This window comes from Mytilus trossulus, chromosome 8 (assembly GCF_036588685.1).
Source record: "Mytilus trossulus isolate FHL-02 chromosome 8, PNRI_Mtr1.1.1.hap1, whole genome shotgun sequence".
NCBI lineage: Eukaryota > Metazoa > Mollusca > Bivalvia > Mytilida > Mytilidae > Mytilus > Mytilus trossulus.
The window spans coordinates 17263268-17290160 of record NC_086380.1 but is presented as its reverse complement, the minus strand read 5'-3'; the positions used below and the strand labels follow the sequence as shown (position 1 = coordinate 17290160).

At 31.9% G+C, this 26893-nt stretch overlaps 1 protein-coding gene across 1 annotated transcript; it reads left to right on the top strand.

Moving 5' to 3' along the window:
• The first annotated feature begins 1666 nt into the window (after nt 1-1666).
• Nucleotides 1667-26555, top strand: LOC134727404 (protocadherin Fat 4-like). Its single transcript, XM_063591785.1, has 17 exons — nt 1667-1689; nt 3030-3193; nt 5001-5180; nt 5732-5847; nt 7253-7424; nt 9067-9200; nt 13220-13391; nt 14073-14209; nt 15020-15188; nt 15999-16157; nt 20150-20290; nt 20837-20959; nt 21516-21698; nt 22308-22495; nt 23028-23394; nt 25003-25369; nt 26351-26555. Exons 1-17 carry the CDS (start codon nt 1667-1669, stop codon nt 26400-26402), a joined length of 2847 nt encoding a protein of 948 aa, XP_063447855.1. The 3' UTR covers nt 26403-26555.
• Nucleotides 26556-26893: the final 338 nt, after the last annotated feature.

Sequence of the window (26893 nt, the reverse complement as noted above, 5' to 3'; positions counted from 1 at the left end):
TGACGTCAGAGATCTAAAATAAGGGATACGCGGTTACTTTTGACACTTGAATTCCTTGATATCAGAGAATGAGGGATACGCAGTTTTCTTTGATACTTGAATTCTTTGACATCAGAGAATGAAGGAAACGCAGTTATATTTGATATTCGAATTTCTTGACATTAGAAAATGAGGAAAACGCGGTTATCTTTGACACTTGATTTCTTGACATCAGAGAATGAGGGATACGCGGTTATCTTTGATAGTTGGACTTCTTGACATTAGATAATGAGGGATACGCGGTTATCTTTGATACTTGAATTCCTTGACATCAGAAAATGAAGGAAACGCGGTTTTCTATGACACATGAATTCCTTGAAATCAGTTAATGAGGGATACGCTGTTATCTTTGACACTTGCATTCCTTGACATCAGAGAATGAGAGATACGCGGTTATCTTTGACACTTGAAGTCTTTGACATCAGTTAATGAGAGATACGCGGTTATCTTTGATACTTGAATTCCTTGACATCCGAAAATGAAGGAAACGCGGTTTTCTATGACACTTGAATTCCATGAAATCAGTAAATGAGGGATACGCAGTTATCTTCGATACTTAAATTCCTTGAAATCATTTATTATTGTTATATCTTTTTTATATCTGTCGTCTCATCATCACAATGCAATGATATGTTTATGATACATATATATATCATCTTGTACTCATATGTGTCTGAGGATAACGATGCGGTTGAACATTGAAACTTGATGTATGTGGGTGAGGGAAAAATAGGTAAAACATAATAGAATTCCATGTTAAAAAATATATTTTCAGGCGTAGTCGTTGTGTTGTCTCAAGATAATGAATTTCGTTATACTTGTTGTGGTTTCGTGTACGAGTGGAAGTTTCACACCGATGCCACCGGAACATTTGATGCGCAGGTGTGGAGACGTCAATCAAATGACGTTTACCTATTGGTGGGATCTAACTCATTAACATCAACAAGTAAGTTATTAATTTTTCTGCAATTTAAATAAAGTATATCAATACTTTTTGTCATATTGTTTTCTTAAATAAAATAAACGACAAAATTACAATATTTTTTATATTATTTCTTAGTTTGGTACAATTTTCTTATACGTTATGAGTTTTGTTCCTTTTGCTATTTACATTGTGAAAGACATTTTTGACAGGCGGCTTTTGCTTTATAATTCAACCCGAGTAACATAACTTACTTCCCATTGTTATAATGGTTTAAATGGATCAAAAATTAAACTGCTGTGTTCTAATTTATTTGCGAAAAAAATAGGTGTTTTTTTATATTCACGAACCTGTCATAACTTGCTGTTCTTGTTTTGTAACATTATATCGTCTTGATTTCGAAGTTGTACTTTATCCGATCCATATGTTAATTCAGGAGTTGGTTCTTTACCTGCATTTCCTTATTTTCCTCATGATTGAGTGTTAAAAATAATAGAATCATCCAATTGTCTGTCCTAATTTAGAAAAAAAATATTTTGCCTTAATGATTTGTTTTTTTACGGAAGTCCGGACGTTGATATCGGGCCTTTGGTAGAATCGATTTTTATGACCGATTTTAAACAATAACAAAAATAATATTTATAACACTTAGATGATGGAGATGAAGAAGTCCGCACTATTAGCAATGGACAGAGAATTCGAGTCATGGAAAATGATTATATAGGAATGTAAGTTACTTTAAACATAATAAAATAAGAATGTATGTTTATATAACGACAACGTGCTCCGCTTGCAATTTAAAATTTCCGTGTTCGGAAGAACTTGGTCCAAGCCTTACTTTGGCATATATTCTAGAAAATGATTAACGGTAATCAGTGGACCACAGGAAATCTAAGTATAAACGATAGATTTCACAATGTCAAGTTTTTCACGGACTATAATATATTTATTAGTTGTAAATGGCTCATTGTTGAAGGCCATACGGTGTATCTATAGATGGTAATATCTGTGTCATTTCGGTCTTTTGTTGACAGTTGTCTCATTGAAAATCATACCACATCTTCTTTTTTATATTGAACTAGCTATAAGGAACTGCGAGTACTCTTATTTCGGTACTTTGTGTCTACCATTGTTATATAAGAAGTGTTTTGGTCTCGTATTTTTTTATATTTTAGTTTAGACAAACTGGAAAACATCCTGCGCTAATTTATCTTCAGCAGAGCACCACAATTGTACAAAGAGACATAGCGTACGGTTAATCTGATTGAGATGACATAAGTAGTGCTTTGTAAAATGCGCATTTGTTGTTAATTTAATAAATACAACATTTGAAATATACTTTCAAAAGTCAGAAGCCTGTAGTTCATTTGTCGCGTTGGTTCATGTCTGTTATATTTGTTTATCAAAAATTGTTTTATTATAAATTAAGGCATAAGTTTTCTCAATTGAATCATTATATCTTTCAGGTCGGGGTTTTATATAGTCAACTATACGGTATGGGTTTTCTCTTGTTGAAGACCGTACGATAGCCTTAAATTGCTTACATTAACTTCATTTAAATTTGGGTAGATAGTTGTCCTGTTGTCAAACATAAAGCATCTCCTAATTTTCATAACATGTGTCATTTGATTGCCTTTTTGAATTTCTATTTTGACAATGATGACGTGTTTTTCCCCCGACGAGTGAATTTTATTGCGTATAAGTGATTTCTCTCTCATTTTTTTTTCCAAACATAGAATGTTCTATTGGAACCACTGTTTACGCAATAGGATGTTAAAGATTTCATATCAAATTTCATGTTTGTTTTATGAATATTATATAATTTGACTTCAAAGAAACATGGATGACAACCGTACAAGCTGCAGTTTGACATAATATGACAAAGTGCTTCGTTTGTAAAATGTTTCTTTTGTCGGTGTGTGCAACTGTCTTTCTTGTTATAATTTACAGATCAGACTTGTATTAATTTACTTCTTGAAGAACGTGCTTTATGTTCTTAGTAGCGTTAAGGTAAATTGAAACAAAGATATTTCTGAAAATATACTAAAAAACTATGAAATTTTTTCAGACATTCAACTGGAGCATTTCTCGTAACTCATAAAGTGGAAGGATCAGAAACAGTAAGGAAGCTGACAGGCAAAACGACACCAATTGCTGTGTCGTCAACGCTTGATACTTCTGGTGCAGAAGTAGAGGCACTAGATTATGCCATCAGGTCGTATTATACACCAAGTACGTGCTACAACAATTATATATTCGTAAAAACAAGCAGAATAGTGGTTATTTCGTTCCCAATTCTATAAAACTCTTCCATCAATGCCTTGTCAGGTTGTTTAGGCGTATATATAAAACGTCTTGAAGTAAGAACAGCAATGTAATAATTGTATGTTTTAACTCGGTAACTAATATAGCTCATTCTGCTTCATTATGAAATAAGGCTGTAATGCACAGTAAATGATAAGAATACCATAAAATGTAAAATATGTATATAAAAAAGAAGATGTGGTATGATTGCCAATGAGCCATTTATCCACAAAAGACCAAAATGACACAGACATTAACAACGATAGGTAGCCGTACGGCCTTCAACAATGAGCAAATCTAAAAGAAATACATAAAAGATTATTCGAAGAGAAAGATACAAGAGGAACATTCTGACTCATAAGTCAAAAACTAATAGTAAATTTGTATTTTTTTTAAAAAACATTGCATATATGAGGAATATACCTCATATGAAAACCTGAAAATCTAATGAATATTTTTTCTGCAAAAACTTCTACTCCACGAGTCATTTTGACTACACTGCATTATGATTGAAATTTGTATTCTTGACTTTTTATATAGCCTATATGGTCTGAATGCTTTGCACAGTGTAGTGATTATCCAAAAGAAAAAGATATAACGTAGAGCTGCTAGAAGTCACAAATTAAAAATCAAAAGTCAATCAAATATTGTGCAAAACATCACCCAACATGCCTTTATCGTTTAATTTTGGTCAAAGATACAACCTGATCTAATATTGTAGTCAAAGGTCATGGTTACATGATAGTATTATGGGAAAAGCTTATTGATAATATCGATCTAGATTATAATCGTTTGATTATATGCGTCCAGTTTTTATAGAATAAAGTACAGTGTTTTGGTCCAATGATAAAAGAATGAACCCCATTTAAAAGTTTGTTCCAAGGTCAAAAGTAAAAAATTAAAAGAACACTATGTTGAATTATCCGAGAAAGTTTGCATGAAACATAATTCGAAGCGGACGATACCAGAGGAACATTCAGACTCATAAGTCGAAAACTAACTCACAACGTCATGGAAAAAGAACAAGATTAAAACCGGTGTCACAGTCCGTAACAGAAACATTCATCTCATATTACTCTTTTGAGGGTACTTTATGACTTTTTATGGTTAGTATAACACAATCAGATGATATTCCTTTTAAACGTAAAATTGAAAAACTGTTTCTTGTAAATGCATGTTTCTTCTCGACACCATACTAAATAGGAGCAAAGGGAAGACATATTTAATTTCATTCATCCAAAAAGTTAAGGCCGGATTACCAAATACTAGTTCGAAAATCCGGCATCTATTATTCACTTGGGAATGAAGAAATGTAAACATTTGTGGATGACACATTGTTTTACGGTCTAAAAAACTTTAAACATTTGTGGATGATAAGATATTTGAATGATTTGAATGCAAAACGTATATGAAAATGTAGGGTTAATAAATAATACAGTTGATAAAAAAAGGTTTCAACAAGCTCATTGAGCCTTAAACGGTTATTTTTGTCTTTGCGGTTTTTTTTCCCGTGAACATTTTTCATTAATTTTTAGCTATTAAAATCTTTGGTCTCGTGCTTGTAAAGTTTGTCGCAATAACGTATATTAAGCTCGAAAACAGGTATTTTATATTTTTCAAGATGAACTATGTCAACCTGTCATAATACTTTTTTTAAATTGTCATAGCATTCTTTCTATTGATGATTACGGCAATAAGCAACCTTATAATTTGTATCTTACAATAATTTGCTTAGGTGAACGTCCAGATATGTCTGGCGTAGGTACAGTAACATTGTATAATGACGTTGTATCGGTTGGAGATGTGGTAGCTACAATCACAACCACTGATAATGATCAAGAGGATGTTGGAAGCCTCACGTTGACAATAAATTCAGCTGATAACAGTGGAACAAGTTATTTTGAGTTTGTTTCTGGTAAGTTGGAAGAAGTACGCTCAATCCTGCTTTGTCTGTATTTACAAAATGCCTTTTCGGTTTTAAAAGGCATCATAAACTATTTATTTTTTTCGTAAAATGCCTGAATAAAAAAGAGAGTGTTTACTTTTAAAGATTTTAATCACATTTTGGTGTTTTCCTCTTATATTTGACGTGTATCCCTCGTAGTTTGTCACCCCGATTTGTTTTATATTAATCGAATATGACTTTCAAACAGCAATATATTATACTAGGGTTGCCATTATCTAGTTAACGTTGATGAAGTTACCGTCACACAAACTTGACAAATAATTTCAAAACGGATTAAGGAACCATTTATGCATCTGCGTATTGACGATATGCCTTCTTGTTTTTCTTTGTTAAAATATGTGACTTTCCATTTTGAATTTACCTCTTAGTTCGGTATATTTGTAATTTTACTTTTTGCTACAACGACAATCTATGAATGTTCAATAATTTGGCAAATATTCCATTGCTAATGATCATTAATAACTAAACAACAAAAACGTTTCATATATATGTGATTTTAGATGAAATAAGGGTAAAAGCTCTTCCACCTGTTAATACATATAATCTGGAGCTTCAAGTAGAAGATCCGTGCACCCTATCACGAACCAGAACAGAAGTGATTGATATACTCAATAGAGTAAGTTTCTAGTATTGTAGATTAGATTACAAATGTAGTGGTAATCATATATCTGAAACATTTTGCCGAACAAAAAGGGAACCTGCTTATGTTGATAACCAGCGCAAATTCAACTTATGCAGGAGGTCACATAACAAAATGAGATAGAGTGCGTTTACATTAATCGATGAGTCGGCAACGGTTGAACTGAAAGTGTGACTTGAAGGATTGAAATCAATCTATCCTTCCGGGTTCTCATTAACAAAATTTCTTCTCCTGTGTACGGAAGTAATTCTACTGGTTATGGATGGAGAAGTATTTAAATGGGTCGTGGTAAGGTTAATTGATCTACTTATACTACTATTTTAAAAAAATACTTTCTTTTGGTTGTCTGGATTGTGTATATAATTGATATCTTTATTGAGTTTCTTTAAAAAAAAAATGTGTAATAGAAATAACCGGTAGTGCCAATGAGACAAATCACATCCAAGTAACAATGTGAAAAAGTACAAATTATTGGTCTTCAACACAGAGCATTGGCCTACACGGAACAACAAGCTATAAAGGACGAGTGTAAAACAGTTCAAATCTATATAAAAAATGAGAAATGAAACACATCTATGAGCCACACTAACACAGAAAACTATCGAACAACGGGTTCCTGACTTAAGACAGGTGCAAACAAATTCAACGAGTTTCAAAATTCAGTCTGCCATGTAGTACGACCATGCAATGAGTAGTTTTTCTCCTGATATATATTTTTGAACTGTCTAGAATCCATCAATCAGCTTTCAGAGCGCTACCGTTTTGTAAAGGACCACTTTCTAAGTCATTTAGTCTAAAGGACATCCTTGCCCAAACCAAAATTATTTGGAATGTAAAGCTATAAATCTTTCGAAAACAGATTGATAAAAAATGTATTTTGATTAACAAAACTGAGATTAACAACAATGGATAGGGATTATATATATTTACGTACTTGTAATATGCAAAATTGTTCATACATTGAGTGAGAATATCAAATAGAAAATTTAATATTCGACGATCAACAGTTTTTAACCATTCTCAAGTCATATTTTAACTAGTAAGTGAAACAAATATCACTTGTGTTATGCGAATTAGAAAAAAGTTATCCATGTCATTTCTTAATATTTAATAGAAATTTTACCATTTGAATTCCATATTCACATGGTTATTTATTTGGAGTTTGATAAACCTCGACCTTGAGATACATATGAATTTCTTTACTGTTAACCACATTACAAATACCATTTTTTTTTATAGAAGAATGTGTTGAAGTAAATTCAAATAAGCAAACTCAATTCAGACAAAATTGATGCTGATTTAAAATCCCGTTGATTCTTTTCAAATAAGAAATCATAATATTTATTATCCAACTGAAAACTAAATCTGAATATATTTGCAGCTTCCTGTTATTAACAACCTTCCAGATGCTGTATCAATATCAGAGGATACTGCAGACAATACATTTGTATTTACCATTGATGCCACAGATACCATAACAGACCCGGTATCCTGTGCAAAGAAAGGAGGAGGAACTGTGCCATTCTCTGTTGCCCAAATACCAGGTTCAACAGGTGAACATATATTTCTACGAAATTACTTCAAATCTTTAACAAGATTTTGTGAGGTAGACGAAATTTCAAACGTGTGTCTTGAATTTTATTGTATAAAAACTGAACAGACGTATTTACTTCACTGAATGATTTATTTTCTATTGTTGCACTTCAGTGGTCCTGTTGTTAATTTGTTTTCCTCCTAGAGTTGATGTGTTTTCTCGGTTTAATGTTGTACTCCGGATTTGTTTTCTATTGTTGCACTTCAGTGGTCCTGTTGTTAATTTGTTTTCCTCCTTTAGTTGATATGTTTTCTCGGTTTAATGTTGTACTCCGGATTTGTTTTCTATTGTTGCACTTCAGTGGTCCTGTTGTTAATTTGTTTTCCTCCTTTAGTTGATGTGTTTTCTCGGTTTAATGTTGTACTCCGGATTTGTTTTCTATTGTTGCACTTCAGTGGTCCTGTTGTTAATTTGTTTTCCTCCTTTAGTTGATGTGTTTTCTCGGTTTAATGTTGTACTCCGGATTTATTTTCTATTGTTGCACTTCAGTGGTCCTGTTGTTAATTTGTTTTCCTCCTATAGTTGATGTGTTTTCTCGGTTTAATGTTGTATTCCGGATTTGTTCTCTCTCAAACGATTTATAACTTTCGAACCGGTTAATTATAATAATTTTCAAAACATGTAATTTTGTATTGGAATAATTTTCGAATCGGTAATTCGCCGTTTCCGAATCTAATGCATTCTGGGTAATATTTTCCCAAAATGTACACCGAAACGTCGTGATTGGTTGAAAACGTCCAAAACAATGGAAATTCAACCAATGTAGTGACGTTATTTTCATTTTGGGGTACGAACAATGAAATAAACCACGGTCCTTTTGATTCTGAAACGGTCAATCAATAGTTTGGGCTTAAACTGTCTACCTAACTATTTTCTGTATACAGAAAATTCGCCCTTCAAAGACATTTGATGTTTCTCAAATGAAACATGGATACAGAGTAAAATCAAGTCTTAAATCTCTAGAAACAAATCATTCCGATTGGTGTAATGGTATTGTCAAAAATTCTAATTAAATAAACCGTGGTACAGCAAAAATCGAATTCCCTCTCAAAAAGTTATCACATCATGTAGCAGGAAGGACGTTTTTTTCTGGTCAAAAAAGTGTTCAATCAGTTCGAATAAACTGTTTAATTATATCTGAATTGTAGATCATCGATTTAAATCGATCACTTATTTTAGGTTAACAAAGGAAACGGTGATGTACACCTTGGATTTTACAGGTCGACAGTACATTGAAAAGAAAATTATGACCTCGTGTGTTCTTGGTTAATCTCACATATTATATCCATCACCATTCCAGAACTACCTTTATATGGGGTTTATTTCAACTAGTTGATACGCAAGTCCAGATCTTACTTCCAGTGTTTAGTACAAGAAAAGTTCTTAAAGAATGGTTTCCTAAGATAAGGTGAAAGTAATCACCAAGTTAATTACATAGGCAAACGAATGGAAGAGGGTCGAAAGATACCAGGGGACAGTCAACTATTATATAAAGTTAACATCTGCAAGAATATATATACCAATTTTATAATTGAAACTAAATGAAAAAAATGATCTCAGATTGTAAATCTCTTTATTTCTATTGAGTAAGTTTTTTTTAGATTATGGAGTATACAAAAACTCGGGAGTCCTACTAAACTACGATACCATTCAATCCTATACAGTAACCATAGAATGTGATGACGGCGACGACAAAGTAGATGCTGATCTGACCATCAACTTAATACAAAATCAGGCAAATATTTATCCAATGATTATAAGATTTATTTTATGGAATAGAACATAGTTTATCTAATCTTATCTGATAACAGGTAGACAAAGAAATAAGTTCCCATACCACATGTACCAAACCAGGTCCAACTTTTTTAATATGTATATTTAATCAGCAGAAAAAAAATTGTAAAAAAAAAAAAGATAAGCTATCGTTTAATTCAACCTCACAATGAATGCATTGACGTTACGCACGGTGTTGCGTCGCTAGACGTAACATGTATAATTGACAAATTTGACGTCATATACCAACTTTGACATTTTGTTATCAAGAGCGGCGTACAAACTTCATCGACTTTTATCAAATAAATACCATAAGCTGAAGAAATGTTTCAAAATTCATCATGTATAAGGCAATTAATTACGTAAGGATAGTTTTTATTTTCTGATCTGTTATGAGATGAAAACAAATGCAAATTTTTCCAATTTATTTTGGATAGAATACATAGCAACCTTTAAAAAAATCTTGATTCCAGAGGGACACATGAGACGATAAATTTAGCCTGAACATTTTTTTGGCAAATTGAACATAAAAAATTATGGTATTTATTTCATAAAAATCGGTCATATAATTATAATTCCGCAATATTTCTTTTTATAATGATTTTATTTGAAATGATTTTTTTAGATTGAACTCAATTTTGTCCAATATCTGTGCGAGTTTTCGAACTATTTCTCGATCTTTTAAGTGCTGATGGTTTAATTTTTCAAATACGTATTTATATAGTTGTTTGAAATTTAAAACACCTTTGTAACTTGGATTCTTATCGGTTTCAAATCTATAAAGGTGTTTTAGATTTGCGTGAAAACGTTTGTCTAAACAAATTAACCCTCGGATCATCCCTCTTCCCCCTGAGTCTGGTTCCTCTGCTGAATATTTCGCTGAAGGCTTGGTTCAAAGTTCAGCCGATACCAAAACACGGTATTATGTTATAATTCAAATCTAGTAGGAAGCTGATTTACTAAATTTCGCAGATTTTATGTGCAAAAATACAACGGAACATAGAGAAATGCATTTAATTTAATCTGAAATGTTACGCCGGACATGCAATTTTTAAAACAAAAGTAAGATTTGTGAGTTCAATAAAATAAATGTATGATGCAAACATTTATAGAATTAACTTAAAATAAGAAAAAAATGTTCGGTTCTTTCTGTAGATATATGGATGTTGGTGATTTCATTTTTTTTATAGGTTAATGGTTGCTGTTCTAAAATCATATAATAACGTAGTTTTAATCCGAACGCATTACCGTGCGTAACGTCATTGCGTAACTCTACTGAACTCATCATTACACTGTGTGATTTGCTCGTACTGTATTTAAATAGCATTTTTAATTTTTCGAAAGCCTTCACACTTTTCACATCATTTAATAGAACATGAATTGTCAAAATGCGCATTTGGTGCAAGAAAATTAGTACCGTTAATTTTATTAATAGAAATTAACAGGATTTATTTCATAATCTACAGTGAAAAAATTAGACTTTTGTCTTAGATAGATAGGTTATTATCATGATGCAAAATGTAAACAAATCGAAGTAGCCATATCCTAAACAACCTGCCCAATTAAGCAATTAACATAACTGTTAATTGACCATTTAGTCAAGTTATTCGTATTTGTGATATTTTATTTTTACGAAGCTACTAATATTAAACGCATCAATAATTCTAGATTCAATGTTCTCATACACACAGTATACATTACTTACAGTAATGACGTACACACATCAGTTAGAATCAAAATAGTCAATATAAACTGATTATAGAGTTTCATTTAAAGAACCTTTTTAGTGTAAATTGTTAAAATAACATAAAACAAAACTAGGAACACTATGACTTCATATATAGTGCTTACTAAATAATTTCGTGTTTTCTTTTTTCAACGTAGGCTCCCGTGATCCAGAATTTACCAGATAGTGTAAGTTTTCTGGAGGATTGGAACACCAATACTTTACTCCACAAACTAACTGTAACTGACGCGGAGAGTGACACAGTTACATGTACACTGAATCCGACCAGTACTATATATGATGTATCGCTTATTCCTCCTTTAAATACTGGTATGTATTAACCTGCTTTATTTCGAATTCTTTAAATAAAGTATATTATTTACAAGAAGCTGTGCTATAAAAGTTGTTTACAGATTTAATTCCAAGTATAAACAATGTTATTTTTACTGATCGGGAGGAGCTTATGTTTTAATTTGCATTAGGACAGTCTTTTTGAAGATGTGTGTGATAAGGATTATTGCCGTTATAATTATTATTGAATTCTGGTCACTTATCAGAGTCACCAAAAGCATATACAAAAGAACTGAGTGTATGATATGGGACGAATAACTGGACACTTCATTGATGAGTTTTTTTCTAAAAGCTCCTGTCTATAAGATAGACTGGTCTTAAATAAGCGAACTTCTTAAACAACGCCCAGTTAAGTGAAATAAATCTAGCAAAACTCGTATATGTAGATACTAGATTTTACTTTGTACTGTATGTTATTGGAAACATTTAATGGATATTTGTCATTGTGAAATATTGTCGATACTAAATACACCGAAAGCATAAGTGAAAATAGCGAATTAATTAACCAAATAGGGATCACAGTTTGCATTTCCTTTTGGCATTTGTTCACTTTCTTTGATTGCGATTGCTACATTATTTAGGCTAAGCTGTATAGACGGAGAAAAAATATCTGATATATATATATATATATATATATATATATATATATATGCGTTATTAACCAATCAAATCATTACACTTTTCGGAGTTTACAGCATCAACGATTTCAATTACCACGTTTGTTGTTGCTGTTGATTGGCGGGGGACCGGGGTGTTTAAGTGTGAGATTTGTATATGATTAATTATTATCATTTCTAAATAGATGATCAGGTTTTTTTTCAAATAATTTTCCAAAATTTTATTTTCCTTAGTTGTATGTTTGTTTATGTTTTAATCAAACTCATTCAGATTTTTGGAAATGAAGACATTGTCGTAATGTTTGTATATTGTCAACTTTTAAAAGCAGAAAGTTTGGAAAACACACATTTTTAGTTTCTTATATAAAGTTATAACTATGTTTCGTATTCACAATATGTCAAACCAAAGACAAGATGTCTCGCACCAATACACTAGTTTTACTATGTTTGCTATCATTCATTTATCAAGGATATGGAATCTATCTGACAGGCGGGACAACTCTAGATTATGATACAACTGCGACATACACTTTATCAGTGCGGTGTAATGATGTTCGGCGAAGTGATACGGAGAGTTTTACAGTCAATCTTATACGAAACACGGTAAATAGGTCATACTGGTAGATACACATGGAAAATACAATACTTTGAAATTATCAAAAACCTATAGTTCAAACTCTCACCTTCAAATTTTGCCAATGAAGAATTTAGCTTGTCTTTGTTTGTTCATTATGATTGGAAAACTTTCTACGATTTTCCGTGTTTGTATAGCAAAAGTGTTCCAACGATCAAGCTTTAGATTTCCAGATGACGGATAATCCAGCAAAAAAGCGCTTCGGATGCACAACGTATTTTACATGTTCCTTTTTGTAATCTATATTTGACTTGAACTATATCCAATTTTGTTGCATTTTTTGACACACACTACTGAAATTATTGAATTTGTTACAATTGTATGAAGTAGTTATCATTACAGTATCTATAATATGGTTAAACTACCAGTTATGGAATTTCTGGTTGAAGCACAAATTTTGGAGTTGATAACTGGTGTCTAACTTGAAATAAAGCAATATTGTGTTTCAATTTTTTTCAAATATCTGCAGTTTCTTTAAACAATATTAAGGTATGTAAAATATAGATATAAACGATGACATAAGCGTTGCCTTTCAAAATAATTTTTGGACCAAACAGAACGTACAAAGGTACTAAATAGTTAACTTTTAGCGATAGTAAATAGAAAAGTAAACCTTAACGCACGTAGTGTAAAAACTGAATGATATATTTTAGCCACCAGTCATAAACAGTTTACCTACAACCGAAAGTATATCAGAAGACCTCAACACTAGAACATTAGTGCATACTTTGAACGTTACAGATGTTAATACAGCTGATACTGTGACATGCGCATTCAACCCAAACAACGCGTTATTTGAACTAAGTAAAATACAACCGGCATCAGGTTTGTACTCTCAAATATTTTATACAATGTCACAGATTGAACGTTCCCTCCGGTTTAATATTAAAAAGAAGATGTGGAATGATTGCCAATGATACAACTCTCCAAAAGAACCGAATGACAAAGTAAAGTACCAGCATCAGGTGTGATCTTTCAAATATTTTATACAATTTTCAGATTGAGAGTTCCTCCTGGCTTATAAAGCTATCAAAAGTACCAGGATTATAAATTAAATAGGGCGCAAGTTCCATATCAGGAAAGTCGCCTCCCAAAACATCAATATAATAATAATAGGCTTATAAATTAATACGCCAGACACGTGCTTCGTCTACATAAGACTCGACTCACCAGTGACGCTCAGATCAATATAGTTATAAAGAATGAGAAGTACAAAGATGAAGAACATTGAGGACCTAAGATTCCAAAGAGTTATGCCAAATACTGACCTACTCCTTTGCTACTAGAAAGACAATGGAATTATCGGGAATCGTATCATATTTTTGATGCTTTGTCGGCATACTTGCAAATATACTTCAGCTGTTCATTACTAGCCTTTTTTTTCATTGAAATCAATGAAATTGTAATTCAATTCGACATTTATCTAGTACTAAATGTTTTAAATTCACAAATGGAATCATAAAGTTGTACGTTAATAGTTTGAGTAATTTGTATACTTTCGAACAGTGGATTATGGTGTTTTCTTGGTTGGAGGAACAGTTTTGGATTATGATGTCACTCCTTCGTATACCTTAAATATTGATTGTGCTGATCATAGGAGATCTGTCTCAGATGTTTTGACAGTGGCAATAATTCGAAACGAGGTAATCTAAGTTTGAAATTAATAATATTACATAATCTAGATATGATGACATATTGAGTTAAAGGTGAAGTTACGAAAACTCTTGATACAATGTCTTGACGCGAATGAGAAGTAAGTTGCCTTTAAAGCAAATATTAAGATAAAAGTTTTCTATTTTATTGAACAATGTGTATATAAAAAAGAGGATGTGGTATGATTGCCAATGAGACAACTCTCCACAAGAGACCAATATGCTCGTTATACAGTATTAAAATATAATCCTTGTAACTATAAAAAAATTGAAATAACTCGTTTAATAATTTCTTGCGTCCGAAGCGCTTTTCTGGATAAACCATCACCAATAACGCTCAAAGCCAAACATTTGAAATCAGAAGATGTTTAAGTTCCGAAAATCGTTGAAGAGCTATGTGTAAAACATACCCAAATTAAATGAAAAGCCAAATTTATCTGAAGCCAACTTTTCCTGAGGGAGTTGAAACCTTAGGTTCATAATAATTTCAAAATTTATTAGTATTACATAAATTGTGTAAGATAATGTCTATGCCAAACTGTTGTTCATATCTAAATTATATTAGACAGTTTTAAAATTGAGCCAATTTCATCAGTGGATTTGCGTTTGCATTTGCAATTTAAAATACAATGTAGCAAAGGCAGATATTCTTTTAAATTTATATTCACCATTTCTTAAAGGCTGCTGCATTTGTAAATCATAAAAATAATTATTGAAGCTGAATTTGTCTTTCAAGTCTTAACAATTCCCAATTCTATTATAACATGTAAAATAGGGTTGCTTTTCTGTTGTTTACTATAGCCACCAACAATTGTAAACCTACCAATGAGTTCAGACATACCGGAAAGTATAACTTCAGAAAGTTTGCTGTATACCATATCAGTGACAGATCCGACTAATGATACAGTTACATGTGTTATTACACCAGCAACTTCTATATTCTATCTCCAAACCACATCAGCGCAATTTGGTAAATTTAAAGTAGTTTGAAATATTTGTCTTGACATATATGCTTTAATAAGCGCCTTATGTAGTTATACTTAATGATTAAAACTAAATACTCGCCTTTACTTAAAAAATTATAAAAATTGAACAAATAAACACTCAATGACATCATGCAACCGTTGCACTTTTATTAATTTACCTGCGGTGGACGCTCAAAGCCGAATATTTGAAAGACGACGTCGTATAAAAACCGAAAAACTGGTTGAGAGCTATGTGACCAAAGAGGACTTAGGAAAACAATTTAAGGTCAATTTTGCCCGAGGAAGTTGAAACCTTAGTTTCTCTTTAATATGCAAAATGATGGTATAAATTATCTCACATAGTCACATCCAATAATCAAACACAGCGCCTCTGAGTTTTAAGTCAGCGTTTTGATTGATTGAACAAAAGTTGTATTGTCATAGATCTACCGATCTAAATATCCCCTTATAAAGAGATGAACATTTGGATCTAAATTTAAACAATATAAGGTTTTCAAGAAAATCGACTTTTTGGATTTTGCTGAGAGGTAGTGGGAGCAAGAAAAATATTAAGGCTATCAAAAGACTTTGTGTCGATTACAAAAAAATAATATATTGGTGTAATATAGTTTCATATGCAACTGACATAATGAATACCCCAAAACGGAAGACTATTTAGGCAAATAGAAATGAACCTTAATTGAAATAAAGTATAATTTTGTTAGTTTTAGGAAGTAAAGATAACAGTTAAAACTCAAATTGCAATATGAAATGAAATTCCTCTGATTCTCAACAAAATAGATATTTATTTACAGAAACCGAGATATGGGTTCGAGGTAATCAAGGGTTCGTGTATGACACTAAAAGACAATATACTTTAACTATAGAATGTGCTGACCAGCGACGAAAAGATTCGGCAGAGTTTTACGTTTACATTCTTCGAAATATGCCTCCATACTTCCCTAATCTTCAAGGTAATGTTATGGTTACTAATTTAAACATATTTTATTGTTCCAAAAAGAGACAAATGGATTAGACACAAGTTTTCCAACTTAGTAACGTCTTCTCAAATATATACATAAATATACACATGAATGAACATTACATAAATCTGACTTTAACCAATTATTATTTTAGCATGAAGATATAAAAAATAAATTACATATAAATTTTTAGAATCGAATCAAAGGATATTTAACACTTAATATAACCAATCGAATGCGCCTATTTTCAGAAGAAATAAATGCAAACACACCGAACTGTAAATTAAATATGTTAGTGTACATGACAAGTGACTTTAGTCATGTGTGTGTGTGTGAATTTGTTTAAATGTAAATTACACACTCATAGTTTATAGTTACGGATTAACAGAAAAACGGAATAAATCTACACGTAATTGTAAGTATCAATTTTGTTTTTTACTTAAATCCATTGAAACGTTTCAGAATACAAAAGTCAATCATAAAGATCATTCGATTATCGTTCCCAAAAGAGCATACATACATTGATCATGTTCTAGTAAGATCTGTTACAGAATAAGGTTGTCAAAGTTGAGAAAAACGCTTGGTACTTTTTATATACTTTTGTACAGATAGAAAAACACTATCATTTTCTTCAGAACTCAAAGACTCATCACCAGAGAGCAATAACTCAATTGTAATATTGATAGCAAAACATTGATTTCATTCATCATTAATAGTCTTTCTGATGAAAAATTGTTACAATATAATAAATAATGTTAAGCATCTTCATTGATGAAGCCACATAAACAATTGGCATCTTGTACTAAGTTTGCATTAAACAAATCAGATTAAAGAGTGCTACAATGGTTTCGCAACCTTGCATGTAATACAGATAGTAAGCGGTCTCCAGAGCAAAAATGACTCGGAGGTTTTTTATTCTTATAGTATAACATGTGCAATTTGCTTTTAAATGATGAAAATGTAGGACTCTGTCTAATAATAATATCTAAAGTGTTCCACAATGTTATGGATGCTGGGAAATAAGAATGTTGATAAACCGACAAACGATTCACTGGAATAGTGATATTGTGTCTGTTTCGTAAATTATAATTACTAATATCAGACACAAATTCTGGAACCAAGTCATGTAAATAATCTGGAGCCTGATTGTTAATAATTTTATAAAACATGGCTAACTTTTTTACCTCCCGCCTTACGATTAATTGTTCCCATCCCGTCTCCCTGTAAATAGCGTTTCGGCTAGCATAACTTGGTAATCCAGTAACTATGCGAGCAGCCTCGATTTGAATATTTTCTATCCGATCAGAATTTGTTTTCCCACAATTATCCCAAACTTCTGATGAATACTCAAGTATCGGACGAATAAAAATCATATAATTTTTTTCCAAATATTCCCTTTTTAGTCGATATTTTAGTTTGCGTAAAACATTAAGCTGCTTCGTAGTTTTCTCAATCAGTTTATCAACATGCTTATTCCATTTACAATCATTACTAAATATGACACCTAGGTGTTTATGCGCACTAACTGGTTTCAATGTAGCACCACCAAAATCAAAAGTAATATCACTGTAAATATTTTTCAAACTGAATATCATAATATCAGTTTTATTAGGATTAAACTTCACTAGCCATTTTTCTGACCACTTACTTAAATAATCAAGATCTCAACTGATTGAATTTTTCAAAGTGGATTCATCAGGTGCAGTATGACCTATTGAAGTATCATCTGCAAAAAGCCTTCCGAATCCAGACATACCATCAGCTATATCATTTATGTATATTAAAAACAACAAGGGTCCTAATACTGACCCCTGAGGCACACCAGCGTTAAGTTTTCCAATGTTTGATAATGAATCTTTTATGACAACTCTCTGATATCGTCTAGACAAGTAACTTTTCAACCAACATAGCAAGTCTCCTTTTATACCATATTTTTCAAGTTTATGTAATAAAGCCTTAATCCAAACAGTACCAAACGCTTTGCTTATATCAGCAAATGTAATGCTTGTTAAAAGCTTTTCATTTAGTGCACTCAAAATTTTGTTATACAATTCTATCAACTGATGCGAAGTTGAGTATCCTGGAATAAATCCGGATTGATACTTGTATAATAATTTATTTCCATGTAAATGGTTAAAAATATTTTTAAAAACAATCTTTTCTAAGACTTTACTCACACATGACAATAAGGAGACTGGCCTGTAGTTAGACGGTAATGACTTGTCACCACTTTTGAATAAGGGTATAACATGTGCAATCTTCCATTGGTCCGGAAATATTTTATCATTTAAAGATTTGTTAAAAAGTAGACATAATGGTTTGGAAATTTCATTTCTAACGGCAAGTAACATTATGTTGCTAACGATATCTGGCCGAACAGCTTTATTAACATCGAGCGTTGAAAGAATATCAAGTACATCTTGTTCACAAACTACAATTTGTGAAATAAATTCAAGACATCGGTCGTCAAATTCCGGCAAATCTTTACTAGCGCCATCTAAATTAGAAATTGAACAAAAATATTTATTTAAAATGTCGGACTTTTCGCTTCCCTCATACGCAAGTTCAAAGTTGTGATCAGGGTCCGTCATGGGTGGTAAATCATGAGACGGTGTATCACTTTTTAATTAACATGTTAACCGTTTTCCAGTATTGTTTACAGTTTGTAACTTTTAGTTCATCTAAATTTTCATTAATTCTGGTAAAAAAAAATTTTTTTGCTTGCTTTTTCAAATTATTTACTTTGTTTCTTTGTTGTTTAAATTTCTTTTCTGCGGATGTACTATTTGAGCGAATAAAAATATTACGAAGCCTGTCGCGTTTTTTCGTTTCACGCCGCAAATCCGAATCATATCAAACTTTATCGTCACATCTTATAGTTACTTCCCTTGTAGGTATGCACTCGGAGGCTATATTAAGAAATAAGTTCGTGAAATTAGTCGCAGCAACATGAACATCACTTGCATCAGAAATCAAATATTCCCAATTTGTTTCAACTACTTTTTGTTTCATAAGGTCATAATCACCTTTTTTATAATCCCATATCGATCTATTATAAGTTCGTCTTTTACTAAAACCACAATTAATTGTGACTTATGTTCCATCATGATCACTAATACCTCTATCAAAAGGTATTGTGTCTTTATCTAAAACCGGTATCGAATCAGTGACTAAAATAGGATCAAGTAAAGACGTGCTACCAGTTATGGTAACTGTGAGTATTCGTTGCAATGATATCATTCAACTATATATTCTGCACAAAACACATCTTTATCAGTTGAAGTCTTATGGGCGGGTTAAACTACCATTGACAATTAAATGTCATGAACCAAACATTATTTACTAGATAAAATAAAAGATTTTTTAAAACATATATTGAACGCAGCGGTTTCATAAACTATATTCTGTATTCTGAGTTTACGGATATGAGGATGTGAAGGGGGTTACAGAATAGAAAACAACGAACCAAATGTTTAAAGAATAGAAAAAAATGGAACAAAAACATAACGAAAAGAGAATAATGAAGTGCTGTAATATAAGAATAAAGAAAAGTGGCCATAACTTATTAACGAATACAGATACTATTATATAACACTATATATTTAAATGTTGATGCATGCAGTCCCCATTTTTGTGTTATAACAAACCAATGACAAAACTTTTGAAATATATATGAATGAATAAATGAAATGCTATACACTTTCAAAGACTAATCTCTGTGGAGACAAAAAGTAGAACAAAAATCACATTTTAAATAGAGGAAGGCGACATTTTCATGAAACAATTGAACAAATTAAACATAAATGTAATACAATCATATTGATTCGAACATTATAAAGAGATGAACAAGGTCTATATTTTATCACAGAAATCACTCCATTTGTTGTTTTTTTCCATGTAAAACGAGTTGAAATCGTTATCAAAATTAACAAAAGCATTTAATAACTTGCAGCCTTGATAAGTATAAAGTATTTTCATTATAGATAAAACAATTGTTTCGTCCGAGACCTCAGCTGCTGGTCAGATCATTTATACTGTAGACAGTGTGGATCCTGAGAGTGACAATGTACAATATTCTTTGTCATCTAACACTGCGAATGTACCATTTATAATCAACCAAAACAGTGAGTAATACAGACTTAACAATCTTATTTATAGTTGCTTTGTATAATTAAAACATGTGGCATGAGTGCCAATGAGATAACTCTATATCCAAGTAAGAATTTTTAGAAAGTTCAGCAGGTTAAAACCTGGCTTGGGGCAAAAGATACCAAAGAGACAATGAGAAACACATTACGGCTTAACACGAAAAACAATCAAAAGATAACTAAATGCATGGCAAACAAGAGATTTAACATTGATCCCTCTATAACTATTTTTTTGTGTTGATACTCTGTACTAAGGTTCAGCATGTTTTCTCTCCTTGATTGAGTCGAATAAATGATGCCTTTAGAGGAAACACGAATTTTACCATACTGTCAGTGTATATGTCTTATGATGTCCAATTGTTACTCAATACGCTTTGAAACAAACTAGTAGTCAATATTTACTTATTATTGGTATGCTCATAGGCTCGGTCTAAATACCGAGAACTGTAATGAGTATACACATTAATATGATTGTTTGCTTTATCAAAATTAATTCTTAAGAATAAGTAACAAATGTTTCAGCTGGAGCAATATCTTTTACCCGCTCTATAAAGACGGAACTTGTAGCCGGATATGATTTATACATAAGTGTATCAGATGGACGAAATGTGGTGGCTGCGCGATCATTATCAGTTCGTATTACCGGTAAGTTACATGAGCAAGTTTGTATTAGTAGTATTCGTATAAAGTTTATTGTTTAATAATCATTCGTAGAAATTGTACATTGCTCGATCACTGCCAGTTCATTTAACGCAACTGTATAGTATCCTTGATTTATCCTTAATTGATTTTTGTTCTATTGCATTTAGCAGATACAGTTTTAAGGAACATATCTTGCTTGAAATTTTTCTTCATTAGCTGTCAAAACTTATAAAATTTTCTTACAACTTACATGTGAATTTGAAACCTGGGTATGTAATTGTTGTCATTTTGTCAGTTGAATTCATAGCAGATTATTATATATAAAACACATTGTCCAGAATGAATAATTTTAAATTATGTTGTTACAAAAGAAATGTTATTTCAGGAAGATTTATCAAATTAGTTTTCCCTTTCATTTTTGTATTAGTGTTGAATTATTTAAGAGTTCAACATATTGGGCTAGCTTTACTGGTGAGTCCAGAGGTGATGTATTTTGTCATTTTAGTTTTGATGGACATTTTGGTTTTTTTTATTCATTACTTATCTTATTCCTTTGTAGGTATTAATTTTCCGCCACATTTCCAAGTTCCTGCACAAACATTAACTGTATTAGAAAATATCAATTCTGGATCGTCCATATTTCAACCAACTATTACAGATGAAGATTTATCAGACGTTCATACGTTTTCTGTCGTTTATTCTCCCCCAGATGGCGCTGTATATTTCGGCGTCGACAAATCAAGTAAGATATCCTAGTATGATATTTTAGATCTGATCATCCTTGCCTTCAGCACTGGATATGCTTATAGATAAAAAGTAATATAACAAAAATATCGAACTCTGATAAAAAATCAAAAGGGAAACTCCCTAACAAATGAAAAAATCAAAAGCTCAAACACATATAAAGAACAGATAACTTGTTATATTTCTGACTTGGTACAGATATTTACTTTGGTAGAAAATGATGGATTAAGCCTGGTTTTCGAGTTAGCTAAAACGCTCATTTGTATGTCAGTTGCATTAAATTTCATTATATTTTATAGAACAGCATGAATGGGACATTTGAACCATTGATCAGGTTTTCAATGTATAGCTTCTTGTTGTGTGAGCATACATATAGAATGTGTTGAAAAAGGCATTATATTGTGTGACAGTGTGAGGCACCGCACCTGACACTGCAACATATATGCACTTCAACAATATATGTATCTTAAGTGTTGGTCGAGATCAAAACACTTAATATTTAATTAATTGAATACTAGTGTAATTGAAACAATATATACCCAACGTTTAATGTGACATTATCCGAATTTGAAGCGTACAAGATTAACCTTCTCCTTGTTTTTTTTAGCTGGATTAATAACATCTTTGGTTGATATTGATTATGAGACAATTCCATTCAAGTCATTTTTGCTGGTGATAACTGGGTCGGATTCTCTGTTGGAAGACACTACGAACATAACATTGAATGTACAGAATGTAAACGAGGCTCCGGTGTTTACAAAGAAGTATTACTCAATTACAACTTCAGAAAATATTGTAAGTTCAATATTGCTTTACTCATGTTACTTGCAATATATCAAATGATGCTTTTAATGATGTTTTGGTGATTTGTTATATGCTGACCAGTGTCCTACTTCATGTACATGGTTTCATCTTCGCATCTGTGTTGTGTTTTTGATTTTTAATTTGATTGATACTGAGTTTATGTAGTCTGTTTTCAGAGCTCCAGTGATTCCACGGTACTCTTTTAAATGTACATATAGGAAGACTCAATATTAAATTTACTCACTCGCGTCTTTTTTCATATGCTGCTTTCTCTTTCTTTCCGATTTTCATTTTTTTTCTTCATAAATACTATCAACCATAGACAATTCATTTAGTAAATTTGTTCCATTTGTTGTAGTATGTTAACAGCATTGGATTACTGAAACTTGTTTACAAATTATGACGTTGGTAGGTTTGTGTAGTAAACACCATTACAAAAAGACAAACATATTTTTTTATTATGCAAAACACGTTCTATAATTCAAGTTGCTGCTGATTAATATTGTTTATAATATTTATTTAGGGTGGAACTATGATTCAGAATCCATTTTACCAGTATACAGAAGTAGACGGTGACACATTAAAATTTTCTCTTGACTGTGGCACCGACACGGGTCGTTTGGACATAGATTCATCGACAGGTCTTCTGTCGTTTTCAACAGACTATGATTTAGACATCGTTGGTACAGCATCAAAGATAGACTGTAAGGTTTCAATAACTGATGATGAATATACAGATATGGCATATGTTAATATAACCATATTAGACGATAATGACAATTCACCTGTGTTTATATATAGTGAATATACGTTTTACATACCAGTTTCTTCAAGTGTTGGGTCATTTGTTGGACAGGTACAAGCAATTGATAACGATATTGGAAATTATGGTAAGTATATCATTCAGTTACAAAAAAATTGAGAATGGAAATGGGGAATGTGTCAAAGAGACAAAAACCCGAACATAGAAAAAAACAACAGCAGAAGGTCGCCATTAGGTCTTCAATGTAGCGAGAAATTCTCGCAGCCGGAGGCGTCCTTCAGCTGGCCCCCTAAACAAATATATACTAGTTCAGTGGTAATGAACGCCATACTGATTTATAAATTGAACACAAAAAACTAAGATTAAAAAAATACAAGACTAACAAAGGCCAGAGGCTCCTGACTTGGGACAGGCGCAAAAATGCGGCGGCGTTAAACATGTTTATAAGATCTCAACCCTCCCCCTATACCTCTAGCCAATGTAGAAAAGTAAATGCATATATATATAACAATACAATGTATGTGTAGTGGTTTTAGTTTGCCTTTTTCGTATATATGCATATTCTCGTCATTTTAGTTAACACAGCATATTGTTTCGTTTTGTAACCATAAACGCAATTAATTCAGAGGATAAATGCCAGCACTATTTTTCTTTTGTATTTTGATGACTTAGCAACCTCGTGATGATTTGAACAAATAGGGAAAACAACTGAATCAAAATATGTTCCTTACTTGTTACCCGGAAATTATTTTAAACCAAACAATCAACCATTAAAAAAACCAAAACCCGTTGTTTACACCAGTAAGAATACAACAATTTTTTTCTATGTTCCTATAAGTGCAATCTATACAAGAGCTTAAATAACGACAAAAGAGATGAGACAGAAAATAAGGTAAATACTGAAAAAAGATGCAAAAGAATTTAAGCAACACCTTATGAATTACATGCGTCCGACGCGCTTTTCTTGATCAACCATCACCAGGAACGTTCAATGTCAAATGTTAAATAGCCAACGATGTATAAGAAACAAAATGGTTAAAGATCTTTATGACCAAAATAAGTCGAAAATGTACTCACATCGCCATGACAACAAACGAGAAAAAAAAACACAACACGACATAACATGGAAAGCTAAAGACTGAGCAACACGAACCCCACCGAAAACCATGCGTGATCGCAGGTGCAAAGGATATGTTGCCGATCCTGCTTCACATGTAGTAAACAATACATGGGATATAGGTTAACGTTAACAATAGGGCAAATGATGTCCTACTGCTCTAATACGACCCCAACAATCATATGAATCAGGTACTCTAGAAGGATAAGCAGTTATAATACTCGTTAGTATAGTATATTTACATTTACGTTACCTTGTGCTAGTGTTTTCGTTTCACCTCTATTAGAAGAGATATTAGAGAACAATTAATTGGCGATAAAAGAGACATTTGAACAAACTTCTGTTTTACCGAAACTGATATCATTAGTTATTTTTTTATCTTTTCATTTGCCTTAAGCATATATGGTGGCAATCGGAGGAAGCTTCAGGAGCGCATCTCAAAAAATTTATGAGTTTTAAAAGTCTTCTAGATTTTCCCTTTATTTATTTGGAAACGCCCAGAGTTTACCATTTAACCATATCCTTGCACAGTAAATTCCTGCATACGCATACTCAATGGTTGTATCAAATAAAACAATATATTTAAGTTAATATTTTACATTTCTGTGTTTATTTCAGGAAATGTCCTTTACCATATTGCACTCGAAGATTTCAACTACGGTTTGTTCGATGTTGTCCAAAATGGTTCGATATTTGTCAGCGAAAGTTTAACTCAGTATACTGAGGGGTCAACATTGAATCTTACCATATATGGTGTAGATCCAGGAGGCAGGGATGGTCTCACGATGGTTTATGTTGTATTTCCAACACCTTATGTGGAGCCCATTACTACAGGGAATGGCATAGAGTATTTAACATTCTTCAGATATTCTCCAAACATGGCTTGGTTTGTTCCGCTGATGTTTCTTCTTTTTGTCACCTTCTGTGTTGTTGTACACACTCTCTACAAATCAAGTTGTTCATGTTTGAAGAAAAATGAACGGAGGTTAGTTGCCGATACAATTCTTTATACAAGTTACCAATTGTGTACAATCAGAGATTGATGGAAACCGATTTTCATAGATTTTTCAGTGAAGGTGCACAGCAAATCAAAATTGTCAACAAAGTATAAAGTAGAAGGTTTCTATATGACTGTAGGCAGACTTAAGTCAAACCACGAAATAATAATAAGCAAAAAATATTATTTTTTAATTTACGAAAATTGATACCCACGAGAAGAGATAATACATCCAATATTAGTTACACGACAGAGCTGTGTTGCCACAAGGGATAGATAAAATCCAACACTACTGCTGCTGCTTCTTTTTTTTTAATTTATTTAAATAAGGAGGTCGACCAAGGTTAAGGATAATAACTCATCAGTACGTTTGTGTCAACCATTTACATAAATATATTCTAAGCTTCTGTGTTACATAGATTATTTACATTCTGTTTCAGGTAAATGCTTAAAATACATTGATAATACTTGACTTTTACAAACGCATAACTGATTTAAAGAGTTATCTCCCTGAACCAAGGTCTAACCCCTTAAAGAGCATTGTTATGTATATTCATTTTTTTAACGTTTTTTGCTTGCCATGCAGTCAAATGACCTACTGTATATATAAATAAAGCTGTGACATATATTTACCAAATACCAACCGGACAAAGATGTAAACAATCAAAAATAACAGCCAGGCCTGAATTATAACTAGAGTATGAAGACGTGTTAAAATGTGTAACCTAATCGGTTGGTTCAAATATAGCAATACCTTGAACGATTGACCGAACAACACACTAATTCACGAATTTGATTATTAGTATTGTTTGGTCACGTGTTGTTTTGCTGATAGATTATTGATTATATAAGTCCTGATGGTTTAGTGGTAGAGTTTTTATTTTCATCTTTTTTGTTAAGTTGTACGACGGTAATTATGACTGACCGTAGAAGATATTTTTCGTTATAAAATTCATTTTTCCTTTGTAGCACCCGTAGAAAGAAGCGGAAAAGACCAATGAAAACTTTTCAAAGATACTGATTCGAGAGAGATATTAAAGTATACTCTGTTGTAAAAAAAACATGTATTCGTAGATGTAATGTTCTTCAGTACTAATTTAGATTATATTTTGCCTATTTTTCAGTAATAATGGCGATAACATTTGTATTTTATGATTATCTATGTAATATCTAACCGGGAAAGAGTGACGTTTATGATTTATACAAGAATTCAAAAACGTTTTATATTTATGTTAATATTAATACATTTTTAAGTTATACAATTTTGAATTTATTTATTTTACCTGTGTCTTTATTTGTAAATGCCTGAAATTTTGTACAAAATGAACATTCACATTAAACAACAGCAAACAGTGTGTTGACATGAATGGTCATTGATATAGTCATAGTATAGAAATTTTAAAATGTTTACAAAACTTCATATTGTTCGAAATACTAAGGATTTACTGCCCCCAAGAATAGATGGTCTTAGTTGTATTAGGCAAAACATTACATAATTGTAATTCTCCAATT

Coding starts and splice junctions, on each gene's coding strand:
- LOC134727404 (XM_063591785.1), top strand. CDS start 1,667: ATGGAAAATGATTATATAGGAAT. Junction 5,181..5,731: donor TTATTTTGAGTTTGTTTCTG/GTAAGTTGGAAG, acceptor ATGTGATTTTAG/ATGAAATAAGGGTAAAAGCT. Junction 15,189..15,998: donor AACCACATCAGCGCAATTTG/GTAAATTTAAAG, acceptor ATTTATTTACAG/AAACCGAGATATGGGTTCGA.